The sequence below is a fragment of the Cryptotermes secundus genome, unplaced genomic scaffold, assembly GCF_002891405.2.
Source record: "Cryptotermes secundus unplaced genomic scaffold, Csec_1.0 scaffold1894, whole genome shotgun sequence".
Taxonomy (NCBI): domain Eukaryota; kingdom Metazoa; phylum Arthropoda; class Insecta; order Blattodea; family Kalotermitidae; genus Cryptotermes; species Cryptotermes secundus.
In genome coordinates this window covers 1,228,297-1,245,898 of record NW_019718027.1, presented here as the reverse complement: position 1 = coordinate 1,245,898, position 17,602 = coordinate 1,228,297, and the positions used below count along the sequence as shown (strand labels likewise).

At 38.3% G+C, this 17,602-nt stretch overlaps 1 protein-coding gene across 4 annotated transcripts in view; it reads left to right on the top strand.

Moving 5' to 3' along the window:
• Positions 1-4,027: 4,027 nt before the first annotated feature.
• Positions 4,028-17,602, top strand: part of LOC111862055 (SWI/SNF-related matrix-associated actin-dependent regulator of chromatin subfamily E member 1) — a 50,178-nt gene continuing 36,603 nt past the window's right edge. For 2 of the 4 annotated variants that reach the window (XM_023847336.2, XM_023847170.2), the window contains exons 1-3: positions 4,028-4,172; positions 9,711-9,781; positions 15,496-15,540. In XM_023847336.2, the coding sequence (XP_023703104.1) occupies positions 9,718-9,781; positions 15,496-15,540 (109 nt within the window). In that variant the 5' untranslated portion in view covers positions 4,028-4,172; positions 9,711-9,717. The remainder of the gene's footprint in view (positions 4,173-9,710; positions 9,782-15,495; positions 15,541-17,602) is intronic. The other 2 variants (XM_023847255.2, XM_023847416.2) reach the window with 2 other exon arrangements.

Genomic DNA, 17,602 nt, shown 5'->3' with positions numbered 1-17,602 from the left:
GTGGGGAGGAGGGGGAGACTGGTCAGACAGCAGGTAAGAAGGACAACAGTCCACCCTGAAACACGGGTCTGAGATGCAATGGGCCGGCCAAAAGAAAATGTCCTTGGAAAAAGCTACACAGATCGTTGGTTATTCATCTCTGCTTAACAAAGGGAAGGTACCGTTACGGTACCAACAGTCCCGTTAAATTTTACTTCAACCATGGGCCTCAAGAGCCAGACATATACATTGCAAATATCCCAGGTGGGAGGAACATGATAAGATAACGTTTATTGAAAATAAACTATCCCGCGGACCCCTTTTGAATTACTCGCGGACCCCCGGGGGTCCGCGGACCACAGGTTGGTAACCACTGGTTTAGATAATGTGGGACCCTCAACGTCTCACAACCCTATGGGCCTTCAAGGTCTGTTACAGTGATAGCTTTACTTTAATCTACTATGTATAACACAGTCCGTCAATAATGCAACAAAATGTTCCTTTTTCTCCCGCTTACACTTTTACCAAACATGTTTCGGCCCTAGATGGCAATCTTCAGATGTCTTAATGTATTAAAACTGCTACACTGCATTAATTTGCGCTAAATCACACGCTGTAGTCCACTTAATAAAATAAAATAGTAATGACGGATTCGTTTCGTTTTCATTAATGAGGCCGCAGTAGTCGAGTCGTGGTTTTACAATTATTGTGCCTCATATAGAGAGAGCGCCACTGCCAGGGCATAAATCGCGTTAGTTTTTCACTAAGTTTTCTTGAGGGAAATGAGGAGATTGTTATGAAAATGAGGACTTAAAACACAGTGGTACTTCAGTGGACGTATCACTCACATGAACATTTGATGTCTACATTTTGCCAGCAAAATATGTTTATTAGTTTCAGCTGATTATGGAAATCAAGGCCATCTCAAATCTAAATGCTGCCCAGGCGATGAGAAATTACGCCCTCCCCCATCTAAAAACAATTACTTTTTCTTCAGTACTTCACTGTGATGATAACACGAAATTCCCTGGGATTGTGTCGAAAATCATTAGGCTATTTGTGTCTAATTCTTAAAAAAGCATTAAAGGAAACGGAAATAAACACACATGGCGTCATCTCGTTACAGCTATGGCGGTGTCATACGGGCTTGAAATTACTCAAATACAGACCACAACAGTTCTAACTTACGTATTCAGTTATAAGTTATATTTACACTGTTACGTAACATGTCTCAGTGACTGAAAACAAATGGACAAAAACTGAGCTGAAATTAATTTTAATTTGAGAAAAAGAAAATTAGTTTAAAATGTGCCACCCTAGGAGTCAATAGGTCCATGAAATATTGGCCACTTCTTTGACAAAATACGGAATATGCTTACATTTTAGAGACATGTTTTTGAAAGCCGATGTTTGAAGATTCTCTTTTAAGTCTCCAAATTTATTGCTATATACGCCTATTTTTTTTTCCTTGGCGCTACAGCCCTCATTTGGGCCTAGGCCTACCTCCATGAAACTCTCCGTTTCACTTCTGTTTACTAGATCTTACACATTCGGTAGGACTCCTTGGACGAGTGATCAGCTCGTCGCAAGGCCTCTACCTGTACACAAACACAGAAAAACGCACACAAACATCCATGCCTTGAGTGGGATTCGAACTCACGATCTCGGCTTCCGAGCGCTCGGCTACCGTGACCGGCATATACGCCTATAACTGATATAAATTTCCCGATAGACCAATTGCTTCATCCACAACAAACAAATCAATTATAGGCATATTTGTGACACACAAGGATTAGGATAACGTAAATTGAACTATTTCTTTTCCGTTTATTCCCATTACGTTTCATTATCAAAACTTCTGGAGTACGTATCTTTTCCACAATCAATGTAATGTAAACATACATACACACACACACACACACACAACTATAATCCGCAGCAGCCGAAAGAATAACAGAAAAACAACTTTTTTAAATATATGTATACAGTGTTCATTAGTTTTAAAATTCTGGACTTTTTAGCGTCAATAGCGCACCCAGTATGGAATTGCGTTGGTATTTTAAAACCTGGTGCTATTTCATTGACTTGGCTTTGCCGTATCACTCAAAATGTGGTTACACACATTTTTACTTCTTTATTATTTATGGAAATCCGGTTTATATATGAATAGGGCATTTTACATCAAATTGCAACCAGAACAAAATACCCGAAAACGAAAGTACTAATTAGCTCGTATGAAAAATATCTGTGGAGGTAAGCTGCTTATATATATATATTCCTCCCAGCCGCACTATGGCCCTGGGGTTGACTCAGCCTCTAACAGAAATGAGTACCAGGAATTAATAAAATAATTTTCCTGGCGAGTAAAGCGCTGCCGTCGCGTAAGGCTGACAAGAGCAGATTGTTCTAGATAATGTGGGACCCTCAACATCTCACAACCCTATGAGCATTCACGGCCTGGTACAGGGATAGCTTTACTTTTTACTTTATACGTGTATATATATATAAGCAGGCGACAGGCGTTGGTCCTTTGGGATATAGTTAAGGTAAATTTGTCCCTGTGATTAATTAAGTAAACAGTATGTAATGTAGACATACGTGTAGTGCTGACTTAGTGTTTACTATCCCTTATTGCACGAGAAATAAGAGAACATGTTAGGGTATGTCACGAAAAATTTCGGACTTAAACACATTCTTTGTCATGACGACACCTAAGCAGCGGAATAAGGAATCTGGGAAGGCGTGGGAAGGATTCAATTGGCTCATTTGAACAGTAATACCCTTTAAATACAGGACATTTTAAATGGCGGTAGAGTGAACTGGGCGGAATTTATTTAAATGCCCGTTGCCGTTAGGCGTTTAAATGTCCTTCGCTGTTTGGCATTTTAAATAATTTTAAGTACTTTATTAAAAATGTTGTATCTAACATAATTTTTATGATAAGGAAATGGAGTTAACCTTGTTTTTATCAGCAAAGACCACAATGTCACATATTGTAACGTAAGATTTTAAAATGTTTAGCCAAAAAATATATACTCCTTTTTGTAATTTTGTAATTTTTATGCGTATTTTATAAAAGAGTTTCCCGCTTCTTCACAAAATGGTTCTGTATTATAAAATAATTCATTTCTGTAACACTTAACATACTGTGTTTGTTTAGAAGTAAACACAGACAAAACTAAGTACCTTCTGCCGCCGCGTCTTTTGTAAACGTAAAAATTAGAATATAGAAAACTACAATTTTGCCTGTGGTTTCGTATGAGTGTGAATCGTGGTCTCTGATATTAAGGGAGGAAAGTAGACCGAGTGTGTCTGAGAACAGGGTGCTGAGGAGAATATTTGGAGCAAAGGGAGATGAAGTGACAGGAGGTTAGAAAAACTGCATGATGAAGAACTTCATAACTTGTATGGCATGTAGCAGGAATGGGAGGGCAGATGAATACATATATCATTTTGCTGAGAAAGCCAGAAGGAAAGAGCTACTAGGAAGACCTAGACGCAAGTGGAAGAACACTAATAGAATTGATCTTAAAGAAATAGGATGGGTTGGTACGGACTGGATTTGTCTCAGGACAGGGACCAGTTGAAGGCTCTTGTGAACACGATAATGAACCATCGGTTCCATAAAATGTTGGGAAGTTTTTGAGTAGCTGCACAACTGGCAGTTTCTCTAGAAGGTTTGTTAGGTGGTACTTGCGTTTTAATGGAGAACAGTCATGACTGGGACTCAGTAGGAAGTGTATTTTCGAGTATTTGTGATCGGATTATTATATTTAAATGTTTACAGAATAACCTAGTAGGTGGTGTGCAGAATAGTAGAAACAGTGGTAATGGTGGTGGTTACGTATGGTTATTTCGTTTAACTAGCGAAATGTGTGTATCTTTCAGGGATATTTGTGTTTTGAGTGACATTTCTGTAGCACAAAGGACCACGGTGTGTTTGCAATTGTGTGCAATGATCACGGTTCACTACGTAGTTGTTGGTAATACAATCAGAAGAAGAAATATCCCGTTTCAAGCTGTTTTAATCGGGTCGGTGGATGTTGGTCACAGTGGTCACAGTCTTTAGGGTCTTTAGCGTCGTTAATGACTTATATGAGATTTCGAGCGAGGGAGTTAATTTTATTCCTGTTTTCCCATTTCTGCAGTGTGCGTGTAGTGTGAATATATTTAGATTGGTGTATCCTGTTAAGGTGAGTTTTACAGTGGTAGTGGTAGCTCGCGAAATTGGCCTTTCCATAATTGAAAGTGGCAGAAATTTTGTAGTGAATATAGATTTTTGTATTCTTGGGAAGTGTGCCAGAGTTATGCTACGTTTTAAGCGAATTTTTAATAGCCCTGATGCCGGGTTGTATCCAGAATGTATAAGGAGAGTGGTGCATAATTAAGTACGGTCTCTTGATCTTAGTTAACATTGCATACCATTCCAGAGTTCACGAGACAGTAAAAGTAACAGCAGTTCATGTGCAAGAAAGTTTGAAAACATAAGAACATGTAAAACTTTCCACAGAATTCCAGTTCTAATCACAATTATTATATCAGTCTGTCGGAATAGCATAGTCGGTATGGCGACTTGCTTACACCCTGAACACAGATATCATACGTTTCCCCAAAATGTCAGGCCTTCTCCAAACTACAAGGTGTTACAAGCCACAAGACCACACTCTGCATGCATATACATGAACAACACAGGCTTTGAAACATACTTAATTATCTTCCTAAATTTTACATATGATTATCATACTTTTAATCCTGTCTAGAAAACCAGGAATAATGGCTGTGGGGATCTGTTGCACTGACCACACAACACCCTCTATCCACTAAAGTTGACACTAACTTCGCCAAGAAGCGGCGGTCGCTCAATCGGTATAGTTCACTTGTGGACTACAGGCCACAGAGTTTTGTTTTTGTTTGTATCATACTTTTAATGCATTTTGACTGAGGCTAAGAATGTAGTCACCACAAATCTGTGAAGTTGCTGATGGTGAGTGGCAGATGTATTTCAACAGACTTGACAAAAATGCAACACATCAGCTTTCAGCGTTTTGTGAATTTCATAGTAATTAACATTGTGGTCTTCTGGGACATGACACTATATAGTTTGTAGATAATAACATTTTAGATGAAACTGCTGCCTCCATCTTCAGGGTAGATGTTATATCCAAAAGAGGGGGCAGCATGGTCCTCCAAATCATTGGTATCCATCTACAGACCAACATGACATCACATTTGAGAAGAATATAACCTTCATACAACTGTGAGATTCTTAGATCCCTTTTATGTAGAAGATACTCTCTGCAACATTCGCACATTTTGATCTAGTTATTCTACTCTGAAGATAGAGGTATCTGGTTCATGCAGAACATTGGTACATGTATCACATTATACGGTGTTACAGTCCAGAAGATTAATCTTTTTACTCACTGGTGTGAGAACCTCAAATCTCATTCTGTAGGAATATTTTCATTAACTGTACCAGTGCCTGTGATGATTCTACCAAAGGAGACCTTGTCTGTCAGTCATTTCATCCAGTTGTAATATTGGGCAGTTCACATTTTCCATTATCACGAGTACAACACGGTGCTGAGTAAGATTAGCTGTACCTCAGACAGAAATGGAAATGTTGCCATTACAGGAACAAATTTTATTTATTATTCTATTCACATTGTGTTGCAGCTTGTATAGGACATCATCAGATGATCTTGAGGAATGCATAATGGTCATGGATTACATGAACCAGTGCTAGTATGGAATTTGTTGGTTAACTTTTAGTGTGTCAGATTCAGCTTAATTCTATGCGTACGTTTAACTTAAAATTAATCATTTGTGTTATAGTTTTTAACAAAATTGAAAATTAAACTGAAGCATTGCAGGGGGAAATCCTATTGAACATACAGTCAACTCTCGATTATCCGGGCTAATGGTGGGGATGGAAGTCACGGTTAATCGAAAACCCGGTTAAGCCAAATTTTATTATACGGGCTGGACGACTGTGAAGGGTCGGAGTTCGAGTCCCGGTAGGGTCAAGAATTTTAACTTCTCCAAATCGTCCAGACCGGCTCTGGGGTCCATCCAACCTCCTATCCAATGGGTACCGGGGGCTCTTTCCCCGGGGGTAAAGCGGCCGGGGCGTGAAGCTGACCACTCACCTCCAACTAGTGCCGAGGTCAAGAAAATTTGGATCTATACATCCACTCCCCCACACGCCTTAATGGCGTAGGGCTTAATTCGTTGAGCAGAGGAACAACTTTACCTTTTACCTTTTAATACCTTCATAATACTATAGACCTACCTGTATTTAAATTTATTCATCCTCATTTCTATGTCATCTCATGGCCTATTTAATACTTTCTTTACATTACACTCAGTATGAATTAGTTATTTCAATCACTGTTCAACAACATCCAGCACTTTTTACGGTCACACTTAACACTTAAAATAATTTAATACTGTCTTTTGCTTTTTCGCGGCATTTTCCTTTTTACGGATATCCGTACGAAGCCTACGTAATATTAGCTTGTCACTTAATAAACTGTCCTCTTCACTCTCAAGATAGTCTAGTAAGGATTCCAAATGATTAAGCGCAGCACCATGTGATACTTTCTTACTGGCAACACTGTCCACCTCTTCCTCATTCTCACTTTCTTCCCGCTCTTCTGGCTGCACCCCCATTGAAGTTACGATTTCGTCACTGCTTAACATTTCGAAGCCCGGTTCACACGAGTCACAGTTAAACCACTCTCTTATATTTTCCTCGTTGACTTCTTCACCACCATGAACTTGGTTAGCCACTTTTGTCAATTTTATGGCTATCTCATTTTCACTGAATCCAGTGAATCCATGGATTTCGTCATCTTCATTAGTGATGAAAGGCATCAGTTTCTTCCATGAATTTTTCAATACAGATGGCTTTACTGTATCCCACGCTGTTGAAATCTCGTATATGGCATCTAATACTGAAAAGGACTTCCAGAAACACGTCAGATCATTGCCTTCATCGATGTACTTTTGTAGCAAATTTGATCTGTAGATTCTCTTCATACTTGAGATAACTCCTTGATCCATTGGTTGGATAAGTGCGGTAACATTAGCGGGAAAATATTTCACAAAAATATTTCCATCATCTGACCTCAGGAGACTTTCGTTAGGATGTGAGGGCGCATTGTCAATGAGGAGCACAGCTTTCTCAGGTAGGCCTTGGGATTTTAGATGGTCACGAACTTGAGGCACGAATTTAAAATCAAACCATTCTTTAAATATCGCTCTATTCATCCAAGCTACTTTCTGGTTAAAATAATGGATAGGCAGACTTGAAGCTACTGTTCCTTTAAAAGAGCGTGGTCTTTTCGCTTTGCCGATAACTACTGGTATTAGTTTGTGTGTTCCTGATGCATTAGAACAGCACAAGACTGTCAATCTCTCCTTACTGGATTTGTGACCTGGAGCCTGTCTTTCATTTTGAAATGCCAATGTTCTGGTTGGCAAGCATTTCCAATAAAGACCCGTTTCATCGGCATTATAGATTTGTTCTGGCAGCAGATTTTCACTTTTCACAAAACTATCAAAATTGGTGCAAAATTGATCTGATGCTGACAAGTCCCCTGACAATTTCTCACCTTGAATACTGATTTCTCGTATTCCATGACGCTGCTTGAAACGTGTTAGCCAACCGGAAGAAGCGTCAAAACTCCCTTCTAGTTCAAGTGCTTCGAAAAAATATTTAGCTTGTTTAGCACAAACTGGTCCTGTTATTGTTGTTCCCTGTGCCCTTAGTTGATTAAACCAGGTCAGCATCGCTTTGTCGAGATCATCGTATGTTGATTTCTTCATGGTTTTTCTCTTCTTCATTCCGCTTGAATTAGAAGACGAAGCAAAGGAAATTAACTCATTCTTTTGTTTTTTCAAATCACGAACAGTTTGTTCTCCAATACCGTATTGCATTGCTAATTGTTTAACTACAGCTCCTTTTTCCAGCTGATTGATAATTTCAAGTTTCTGTTGAATACTTAACACAACACGCTTCCTTTTAAACCCCGACATTTTGCTAACGCACTTGAAGATCTATATTAAGAAACTGATACTTACTTTCACAATGCACTCTCACACTGAGATGGTACCGTTAAATAACCTGGGGCGGTGTATTTGTCCTTGAAACTTTCCAAAAATTCTTGCATTCTTTCACCCCCACCCTAGAACATTGTGTTCGCATAACGGGACGAAATAATGCAGAGCTCGGTTCACACTAGTGCGAAAATAGTGTTAAACTCACCATGTGAAACAAAAGTGAATGAATATTAAACAACATATAAACTTAAAAAAAAAAGCCCCGGTTAAGCCGCAAACCGGTTAATCCGCCCCCGGATAATCGAGAGTTGACTGTATTCTGGTTATTTTTATGTTGCTGGATCTTTGAGGAGATTTTTAGTTCCAGTGGTCACTCTGGTGGTCTGCTACTGTTGTGGATGGACTGGGTTATGTAAAAAATATTTTTTGCTGAGTTAATTGTATATTGAGTTGATTTGTGAAAAAGGGTAAATGTACATTATTTAGCTATGAGGAAACATTGGAGGGATTTCTTGTAAAGGTCTGTTCAGTGGTGCTATGGAACTTGACTGGGGGTGCAGTGTGGCTAATGTGTTTGCATAGTTGTGGGTCATTGGGGTTGTTGGTATCTGATGTTGTAAATTGTGTTATATGAATCTGCATATGTGTTATTCAAATGAATGCCACGTTTTATAGTTGTACCTCCTCTCACTCATATGTCCTCTTGGCTTGGTGCCTAAATACAGAGACAGTATTTACCTTTACCTTTTCACTTCTTTTAATTTTCACACTGATATAAGGGTAACACTATGGACTTGTATTTGAGGGGCACTGAGTTCTAAACTTGACTGGGACACCAGCTATCCTGACATGGTCTTTGTGGTTTTTACCAGTGCCCCCATGCAGTTGCCAAGGTGGTACTGTGATTAGACCAGGACCACTACTTTCCAAATTCTTTCTGTTTTATTATTCATCTGCCTTTCTACCATTCAGTACTGTGTAGTCTTAGATACTGATTAAGTGGCTCCGTAGTTTAGGGGTAACGTTCCCACCTCATGACTCGTGGTACGCGGGTTCAAATACCCGGCGGAGGTCGTCGAATTTTTAAGGGCGGAAAAATTCAGGGAACAAGTCCTCCGGGAGGGATTTTAAGCTGTGTCCCCCATGTCGTAATTTTACAGCACGTAAAAGAACCTCATACCCCCAAAGGGGATCACTGAGCCAAATTCCAGGATGTTTCCCGTCCAACAATATCCTCTAAGGCATCTGATAAATGGGGGAAGCATTATAGACACCACTAAGCAACTGGCTGAACTCACTTGCTTGGCGGGACTGATGGTACGCACCATTTATCGGTAGGGTAAAGAGATTGGTAGAATATCATAGAGGGAAGCACAATAGATCAAACTGGTCGCAGTGCATGGGGAAACCCACCCTCTCTAAATAACTAACTAACTAGATACTGATTATCGTAAAATAAAATGCATTAAAGAAAGGATATATGAAATTGGCAAATTCCCACTACCTTCCCTCATACATTCTGGCATATCAGTTTATTATCACATTTGCAGTTTATATCCTACCATTTCTGAAAATGAATCTTGTATTGTATAGTGATCTGTATCATAGGATTTGTTTCAGAGCTTTGGATACATTATTTAATTTAGAATGATGTGTATGTATTGCAGTCTGAAGATGGCACTTCCATCTAATTACAAGGCTATAGCAGCAGCATCACCAGCTCCTGCACCAGGCAGTCGTGAGTTATCTTTCTATATTGTTCTTGTTTTAGAACATCTTGAAAGGTTTTATGCAGCTTAGTAAGTATGATAATTCTGTACTATCAGTTTCCAGCACAGACTACAATTTATTTAAGGTTATAGGAAAGCATTTATTTATTTAAGGATAATTGTAAATGGGAAAATAGGGCAGGGAAGACCAAGAGTTTAGAATGTGAGAATACACATAGGGCTACATGATGATGATAGGAATTATGCAGTATTTAAAATTAACATCAATAGCTGTAAAGAACACAAATAATTATTAATATATTGGAGGACTGCCATAACCTCTGGTGCTGAATGAATACAGGCCTGTATAAATTAGAACTTGACTCAAATAAATAAATAAATAAATAAATATAGACTGCAATACAAGAGGGGCTGAAGGAGATAACATGAATTAACTAATCATGAAAGAAATATATTTTTTTTGTTAAACAATAAATTGAAAGTTCTGGCTAAATGGAATCCTAGGAGAACATATCCTAGTAAAAAAATGAATGATTTTCTTATCTTTAATTTAGGGACATTCCTTTCCTACATGTAGTGACACCCTGTATGGCAGTGTGTCGCAGTAACATATGGAGATATAGATGGTTTCAGAAAATTAAAAATTTAAATATATTAATGCTCACCTGAAGAGAAGGCCAATTTCTTTTCCAGTAGATGAATATGTAGTGAATTGTTCTGTGAATTCCACAAAGGACAATTTTCCTTTTCACTCCCTTGACTTTTTAAAGTTTAGGCTTCCTATTGGTGGATAAAGGAGCATTTGCTTTAGGGTGTGGAATCCTCTCTGTAGAACCAGCACAAGAAGAGACTGCAGTGAGCTCTCCATGTGTGCAGGAAATTTTTCTCTTTTACAAGATCACTTTTGTTTTAATCCTAATTTTATTCAATTTTTATATTAATTTTATTGTCAAAAATAACACGGGAACAGTATGGTCTCTTAACTTGAAGTACTTTGAATTGCCTACTTGTTTGTAAAGGTTCAGGACAACATTTCAGAACCTAAAGGTATAAATTATCGATGTAAGATACGCAAATTTGCTCATCGTAAGAGAGAACAAGATTACAACAATTATTTGTCCTCAGCTTGCTGCTGAAATGGCCCATGTAGTAGATAATCATCAGTGATTAATAAAAAATTTGAAAAGAAAGAGCAAAAACTGTCCTCTGTAAACTTGTAGAACTACTGAATGTCTGTCTGTTTTAAAAATATAGAATATTTTAAAGTGTAATTTTGTATTGTACCTTGATTAGATTCAGCTGTATCTCAGCATGTTTGTGTTGAAACACTGCCCTGTATGGTAACAGAATGTGGAGGAGAGACATGCATACAAATAAGAAGAAAAAGAGCAAAAAACAGTTGACTTTCACAAAATTTGAACTTCTGCAGAACGTACTCTTATTTCTTCATGTTTGAAAAATTTATAACTCAGTTTTTTCCTCACAGAAAATGGTAAATTGTGGATCAGATTAATTATCCAGTAGAAGAACATATTTGAATTACTGATGTCTGTTGTTGTTACTTAATATTTTACATCTCCAGGTTCTTGGAATCACCCACATGTTAATTTTTATGACCTTCAGAACATAATTCTCGTGGGGTTAGCTGTATTGAAAACTGTATTGCTGTATTCAAATGGCATGTCTTTGGTATTTCAAATGCATAAAATTGTAGTCCACTATTATAACTACTTGGAACACAACTAAGTTATCAAAAAGTAAATAAAAAATGAACAGACATTACACCATTTACCCAGTGTCCCATGTAGAATGGAATTTTTCTGAAAGGCACATATACTCGTAAAGGAGTAAAATACATTGACTTCAAATCAGATTTTTTTTTTGCTTAATTTTACAATACCATCAGTATGTCTGGCTATATAGCATCAAAAGTTAAATGCTAACAGCTACTGTTAGAGTGAAGTTTATGAAGGAACATCCTGTCAAAGGTGATGAATTTTTTGGTGAAAGCTTTGGATATTTAATTATAACATTGTCACATGGTGTGATTATGCTTTATTATTCACAGTCATGTAGTTAATATTGTAACAGATTTGATCAGCCTGTTGCCAGGCAACAGCTCTGTAAACACGGTCCAACATGCAACAGTAGGGGAAGCTGTGTTTTCTGTAGATCCGACCAGTGCGCCAGTAGACAGGCTGGATAGCTTTCACGTGATATGTGTTTACTGTAGGTCCTTATCCATTTTGCGACTTTATAAGTAAGTGACACCATTCAGGGCGGTTACGAGTTATGAGTCAAGTCGTAAGCTGGAGGGGTGAGTCCAGAAGAAATTTTAGTTCCGACGTTCCAGAGTGATTAAAGATGAAATAGCAAGAAGATTTCATCGTGATTTGAAGTGCTAATTTCTGTGTTGAGATCCATTGCCAGGAGACGACTAGCAGAAACTGAGAATCCTAGGGCGTGTGCAAAGGTGAACTGGAAAGTGAGTAAATCAGTGATAGTGCTGTATTAATAACTGTAATTAAGAGAACTTGTAACCAAATTGCTAATAAATCTACAATCATCTGATCTAGAACCCGCTATTTTCGTCACACATAATCCCCAACACATGACAATATGCTCACATGATTTAGATTATGGTCTTCTGGGTTGTGACATCATGCAGTCTCATAATCTGGAAGAATACAATCTAAATGTTCCCAGTTGTGAAAACCTCAAATTTTATGCTTGTATGATTGTGTTGTGTGGTTTACCATCCAATACATATAGCCTGTGTTTGTTAATTTTTAACTAACTGCCATGAAAATAGTTTATATGCTGCATGGTTGGTTGAAGCTCTTAAATTATCATCTCCTGGTAAGTTATATGTACGTTCATGATGAGAATGTTTTGAGGTAAATCATCAAAATAGAGCAGTTCTTCAGTTTCATTTGCACTAGTGTGCTAATGTTAACTTTAAGCGCAGTTTACTGCGATTCTTACATTAACCATCCTACATATGCAACTACGAAACAGACCACCAGTACTGAAATGGTTAATAATTGAGACGAAATCTAAACATAATTAGATTTATTGTGTACTTCTTGTAATGAGTTGGATTTTTTCATCTGCATCCAAAATGTGGTATGTATATGTTTATTTTGAGCATGCTGCTAATGTAATTATTATTGTTTAACCTCATATTAGCTTTAGCTGAGCTTATTTACATTACTTTTCCCTTGTAGTGCTAGTAGCATGTAAAATTCTTTAGGTTTTTATACTGAAATGTTTCTTCAGAAAAAACAGATGAGCACGCTAATTTACCGAGGACCCCTCATTACAACAGAGGGCTCTGTATATTGTAATGAAACTTAAAACTGAAAAATTACATTTTTAAAGCTGGTCATGTTATTGGGCTCATTGCAAGACCAGTGAAATGATCTGTACATTTTCACGCACTTCTAGAATAAGTAAACCAATTTTCTTCCTAGAAGAACCAAACTAGACCTCAGAAATACAGGTTATGTCAGTTTGCTTAGTATTATAGTGTATGAGGTACTATTCCTAATACCCGTGAAAATCTGGTCCATTTTAAAATACAGCAGAATTATAAGCCATGTGTTTAAAAATTATCTTAGCTATATGAATGTTACTGAAAAGTAACACGTCACTATAATGCAGCACTTTTTTTTAAAAGCATGCATGTCAGTTCTCTCACACTTGTTTGCAGCCTCAAGGTTGGAACGTAACAGTGAATGCACTGGCAGAAGTGAAGTGTTGACAAGTTCACCAATATTCCAGTGGCTGTAATGTGTGGATGTCAATTTTTCATGGGGACCCACATTTTCTGATACACTCTGGTCTTTGTTCCATGGGTATCCAATTTGAATCTAAGCTAATATAAGCCATCCAGTAATTTTTCATGGTGTAGGCAATTTTAAAATAATACCTTAAATAGGCCCCAGCCTCTTTCCTCCCTTATTCCTTCTGACTTACTGTTCATAATCATCCCTTTCCCTTTAGGATTTGGGATAGTGTAATCATATAGTGTCTAGGCTATGGGGCTGGACAGCTGAAGGACTGGAGTTCAATTCCCAGCAGATTCACGCAATTAATGACCAATAAGAACCTGCTTATACCCAGAGGTCTAGTAGTGACAAAGACAGGAAGTTTGCAGCATGACGCTCTGTTGAAATTATGTGGACTAATTTCTCCTACAGTTCTCATTGAGACTCACACATAGGAGAATTGTGGTAATAGCTTGTCAGAACTGAGACTTGGACTCTTTTAACCTAATGAATGTCTAGCTCTTTCATTGAAATCAGTATGTGACTAATGCAGTTTCTCCTACTTTCCAAAAATCAGAAGGCGCGGTCTGCTTATCAAGACTAATACTGCCAGCACTTTGGATTCTCAGCAGTCCGTGCTTGGAGTTATTACACACATCTTGATCGAATTCATGTCCATGGTGTGTATCGTTAAGATAGTATCTTCTAATTGACCATCGAGGGCCACTCCATAGCTCAAGCGGTTAGTCGCTTGCTCCCCACCGTGGTGGCTTGGCTTCAATCCCGGGTCTGGTCAAGTGGGATTTGTGGTGGACAAAGTGGCGCTGGGGCAGGTTTTCTCCAAGTATTTCGGTTTCCCCTGCCAATCTTCATTCCACCAATTGCTCCACAGTCACCCTCACCTATCATCTGGGGCTGGTACAATAGGCCAGAAGTGGCAGCAGTACAAGGGACTTAGTCCCACCCCACCAGCAATAAAGAAAAATAGACCATTGACATCTGTCACAATAATTTATCTCCAATATTTAACTACTGATACATTCCAAATGTTACTGATTTTGATGTGATTATTTTTGGTTTGGGCTTCTTCTCTGTTTGTGAAATTGTTTTCTTTGTCCTTTGAAGCCCTGAATTACAGTTTCTGGTTATTTATACAAAAGAACAAGGCCCTTTTATTTCATTAACTGGATTGTTGTGCCTTGTTTCATACTTCAGAACATTTATTAATTGCTAAAGTATATAATGCGCGGAAAAGAAGATCTTGTGGAATACTTGACAACTCTTCCTTTGTTGAAACATTCATCCTCTTGCATGCCAGTCAAAATGTGTGTGGACTATGTAAATTTCTGGTTGAAATATAGTTCATGGACTAGGCCGCGCCATAGCTCAAGCAGTTAGTGACTGGCTTCCCACTACGGTGGCCCTGGTTCGATCCCGGGTCTGGTCAAGTGGGATTTGTGGTGGACAAAGTGACGCTGGAGCAGGTTTTCTCTGAGTACTTTGGTTTCCCCTGCCAATCTTCATTCCACCAATTGCTCCACAATCACCCTTGCCTATCATCTGCGGCTGGTACAATAGGCCAGAAGTGGCAGCAGTACAAGGGACTTAGTCCCACCCCACTAGCAATAAAAAAAAAGTTCATGGGCTACATTGATTTTTTTTCCTCGTTATTAGCAACACTTTGTTTTGTATTGATTGGTCTCCATGATACTGGTCATAAGTTACATCTGGAAGTTGAGAATCCACTGAGAACTTTACAAACCAAAGTGTTGACATTTTGTTAGCTTGCACATCTGACATAGAGACTCTGTACAATTTATATTAATTGTAGTATTATTTTTGGTTTGTTGAAGTGCATCTATTAACATTTGTTCCTTATTCATGCCCATTGAATGCTTTCCTTCATTGTAGTTCATTTTGTTATGAAATGCTTTTTTGTATTTCTTATTTAGATTTGCTGTCAGCTGGTGCTCCTATGACTTTCAACATTTTGAAAGGTAAGATGTTGATCTTGACAAAACTCATCAAACTGCTATGTGACACACTTTCCAGACAGTAATGCTGGTTTCATGACTAAATATTTCAGAAATGACAAAATGTGTTTTGACTAAAGCTGTCGTAGTGGATTAGTGATTACTTACACTTTTATTCTAAAGGAGGTTTATCATCAAAACAAAATTGCTGTTTGAGCTTGTGATAGAGAAATGTGTTAGATAAAATATAACTATTCATTTGGTACAGTTCATCTGCCTCTTAGATGCAGGTTCAATATACGTGGTCTGACAAATACCTTGTTTGTTGATGCTTATAAGAATCACCAGGCTGGTGACTACAGGTTTTTTTTTTTCAGTTAGTATTTTGTTGGTGTTGTGTTATGTTTGTCAGAAGAAGTACCTGACCTTTTTGGAAAAAGCTGTGGTCAGACACAAGTCTTCTGATGTGACCCAGACATAAAATACCCAAGTGCATTATTCATTACAGATTTGTTCCTCCAGAACAGTCAGTCAGTCGTTCTGTCTTTGAGTTTTGAACCCTTATACCAGCACATGCATTGAAAGAGACCAAGTGTTTTACCAAGCAAGTGGATTTTGTTTCATAACAGTGGACTTTCTGACACAGTATTTTTGGTAGGGCAATTCATTCCCCCCACCCCCACCCCAACCCCTGGAACATCCATTGTACACTTGTGTCTGACCTGTGGGACTAACATCTTCTGAAAAAGGCTGCAGTTTGAATCACATGAAACAATTCAGAGCAGTGTAATAACAGTACAAAAAGTACTTTCAGAATGTGAATTCCAGCGATGTCGTGATTTTTCAGCAGAGACACTGTAATGCACGTCTGAAGTTATAAATCTATGGCATTGAAAACTCTAAAAGATAACAAGGAAATAAGAATTCTACAGGGTGAAAGAGGAAACTGCACATTAGTGTTGAGCGAGTCCACATACTAGGTGAAGATCCTGACATCCCCCTTAGCCCATTAGTTAGCACTGTTGACTCTTGCCCTAGCAGATTTTCTTAATAAGATCCAGGGTCATCTATTTGGCTATACAGACTCCATGAAGAACCTAGAACACTTCATAAAATTAATACAGGATATCAACCTTCAAAATAAAGACTACCTTATAAGTTTTGATGCCAGTCTATTCACCACCATACCAGTGGAAGAAGTCTTACAGGTCATAAGAAATAGATTGAATGTGGATCCTTCTTTCCCAGAATGATCACCTTTACAAGTTGAAGACATAATGGAATTGCTTGACGTCTCTTTAACAACTGCATACTTTCAGTTTAAGGATAAATTCAGTCAGCAAAAAGAGCGTATGGCAATGGAAAACTCGTTATTCCGAGTGGTCAGTAATATATTTATGGAACACTTTGAGAAAGTAGCATGGATACAGCAGATCACAAACCTCCTAAGTGGCTCAGATATGTTGACGACACTTCGTGATTTGGCCACATGGACCAACAAGATTGCAGCAATTTCTTCAATATCTGAATAGGGTTAGACCTACCATCAAATTCACAATGGAAAATGAAGCTAATGATACCTTTCTGTTCTTGGACCTTTGGTCATAAAGAGGGGACCTGAATTGGCCACGAAAGTATACCAGAAATCCGTTGAGAAGCAACCATCCTCCTTCAGATACAGTACACCAGGGTACTGTCACTAACACATATATTAAGGGTGTCTCCAAGAATTTCAGATGCATTGCAAACCGTTTCAATGCCAGGACCATTTTTGAAACCAAACATACATTGTGGGACACTGATGAAAATGGACCAGTTAGAGATGCCCAGCGGACAATATCCCATGTGATTGTTGCCGATGTTACATTGGAGAAACAAACAGACCTTTAGAAGCACACATTAAAGAGCGCAAATATAACTTGACACAAGGTCTGCTTGAAAAATCAAAATTATCCCTACATGCACACGAAGGAGGCCGCAAAATATGTGGGAAAGAAGCGAAGATCTTGCAGATTGAACCAGACACCAGTTACAGGAAATACAAGAAATCTGCCCACATGTTGCTTATATCTCTAATAGATGAATC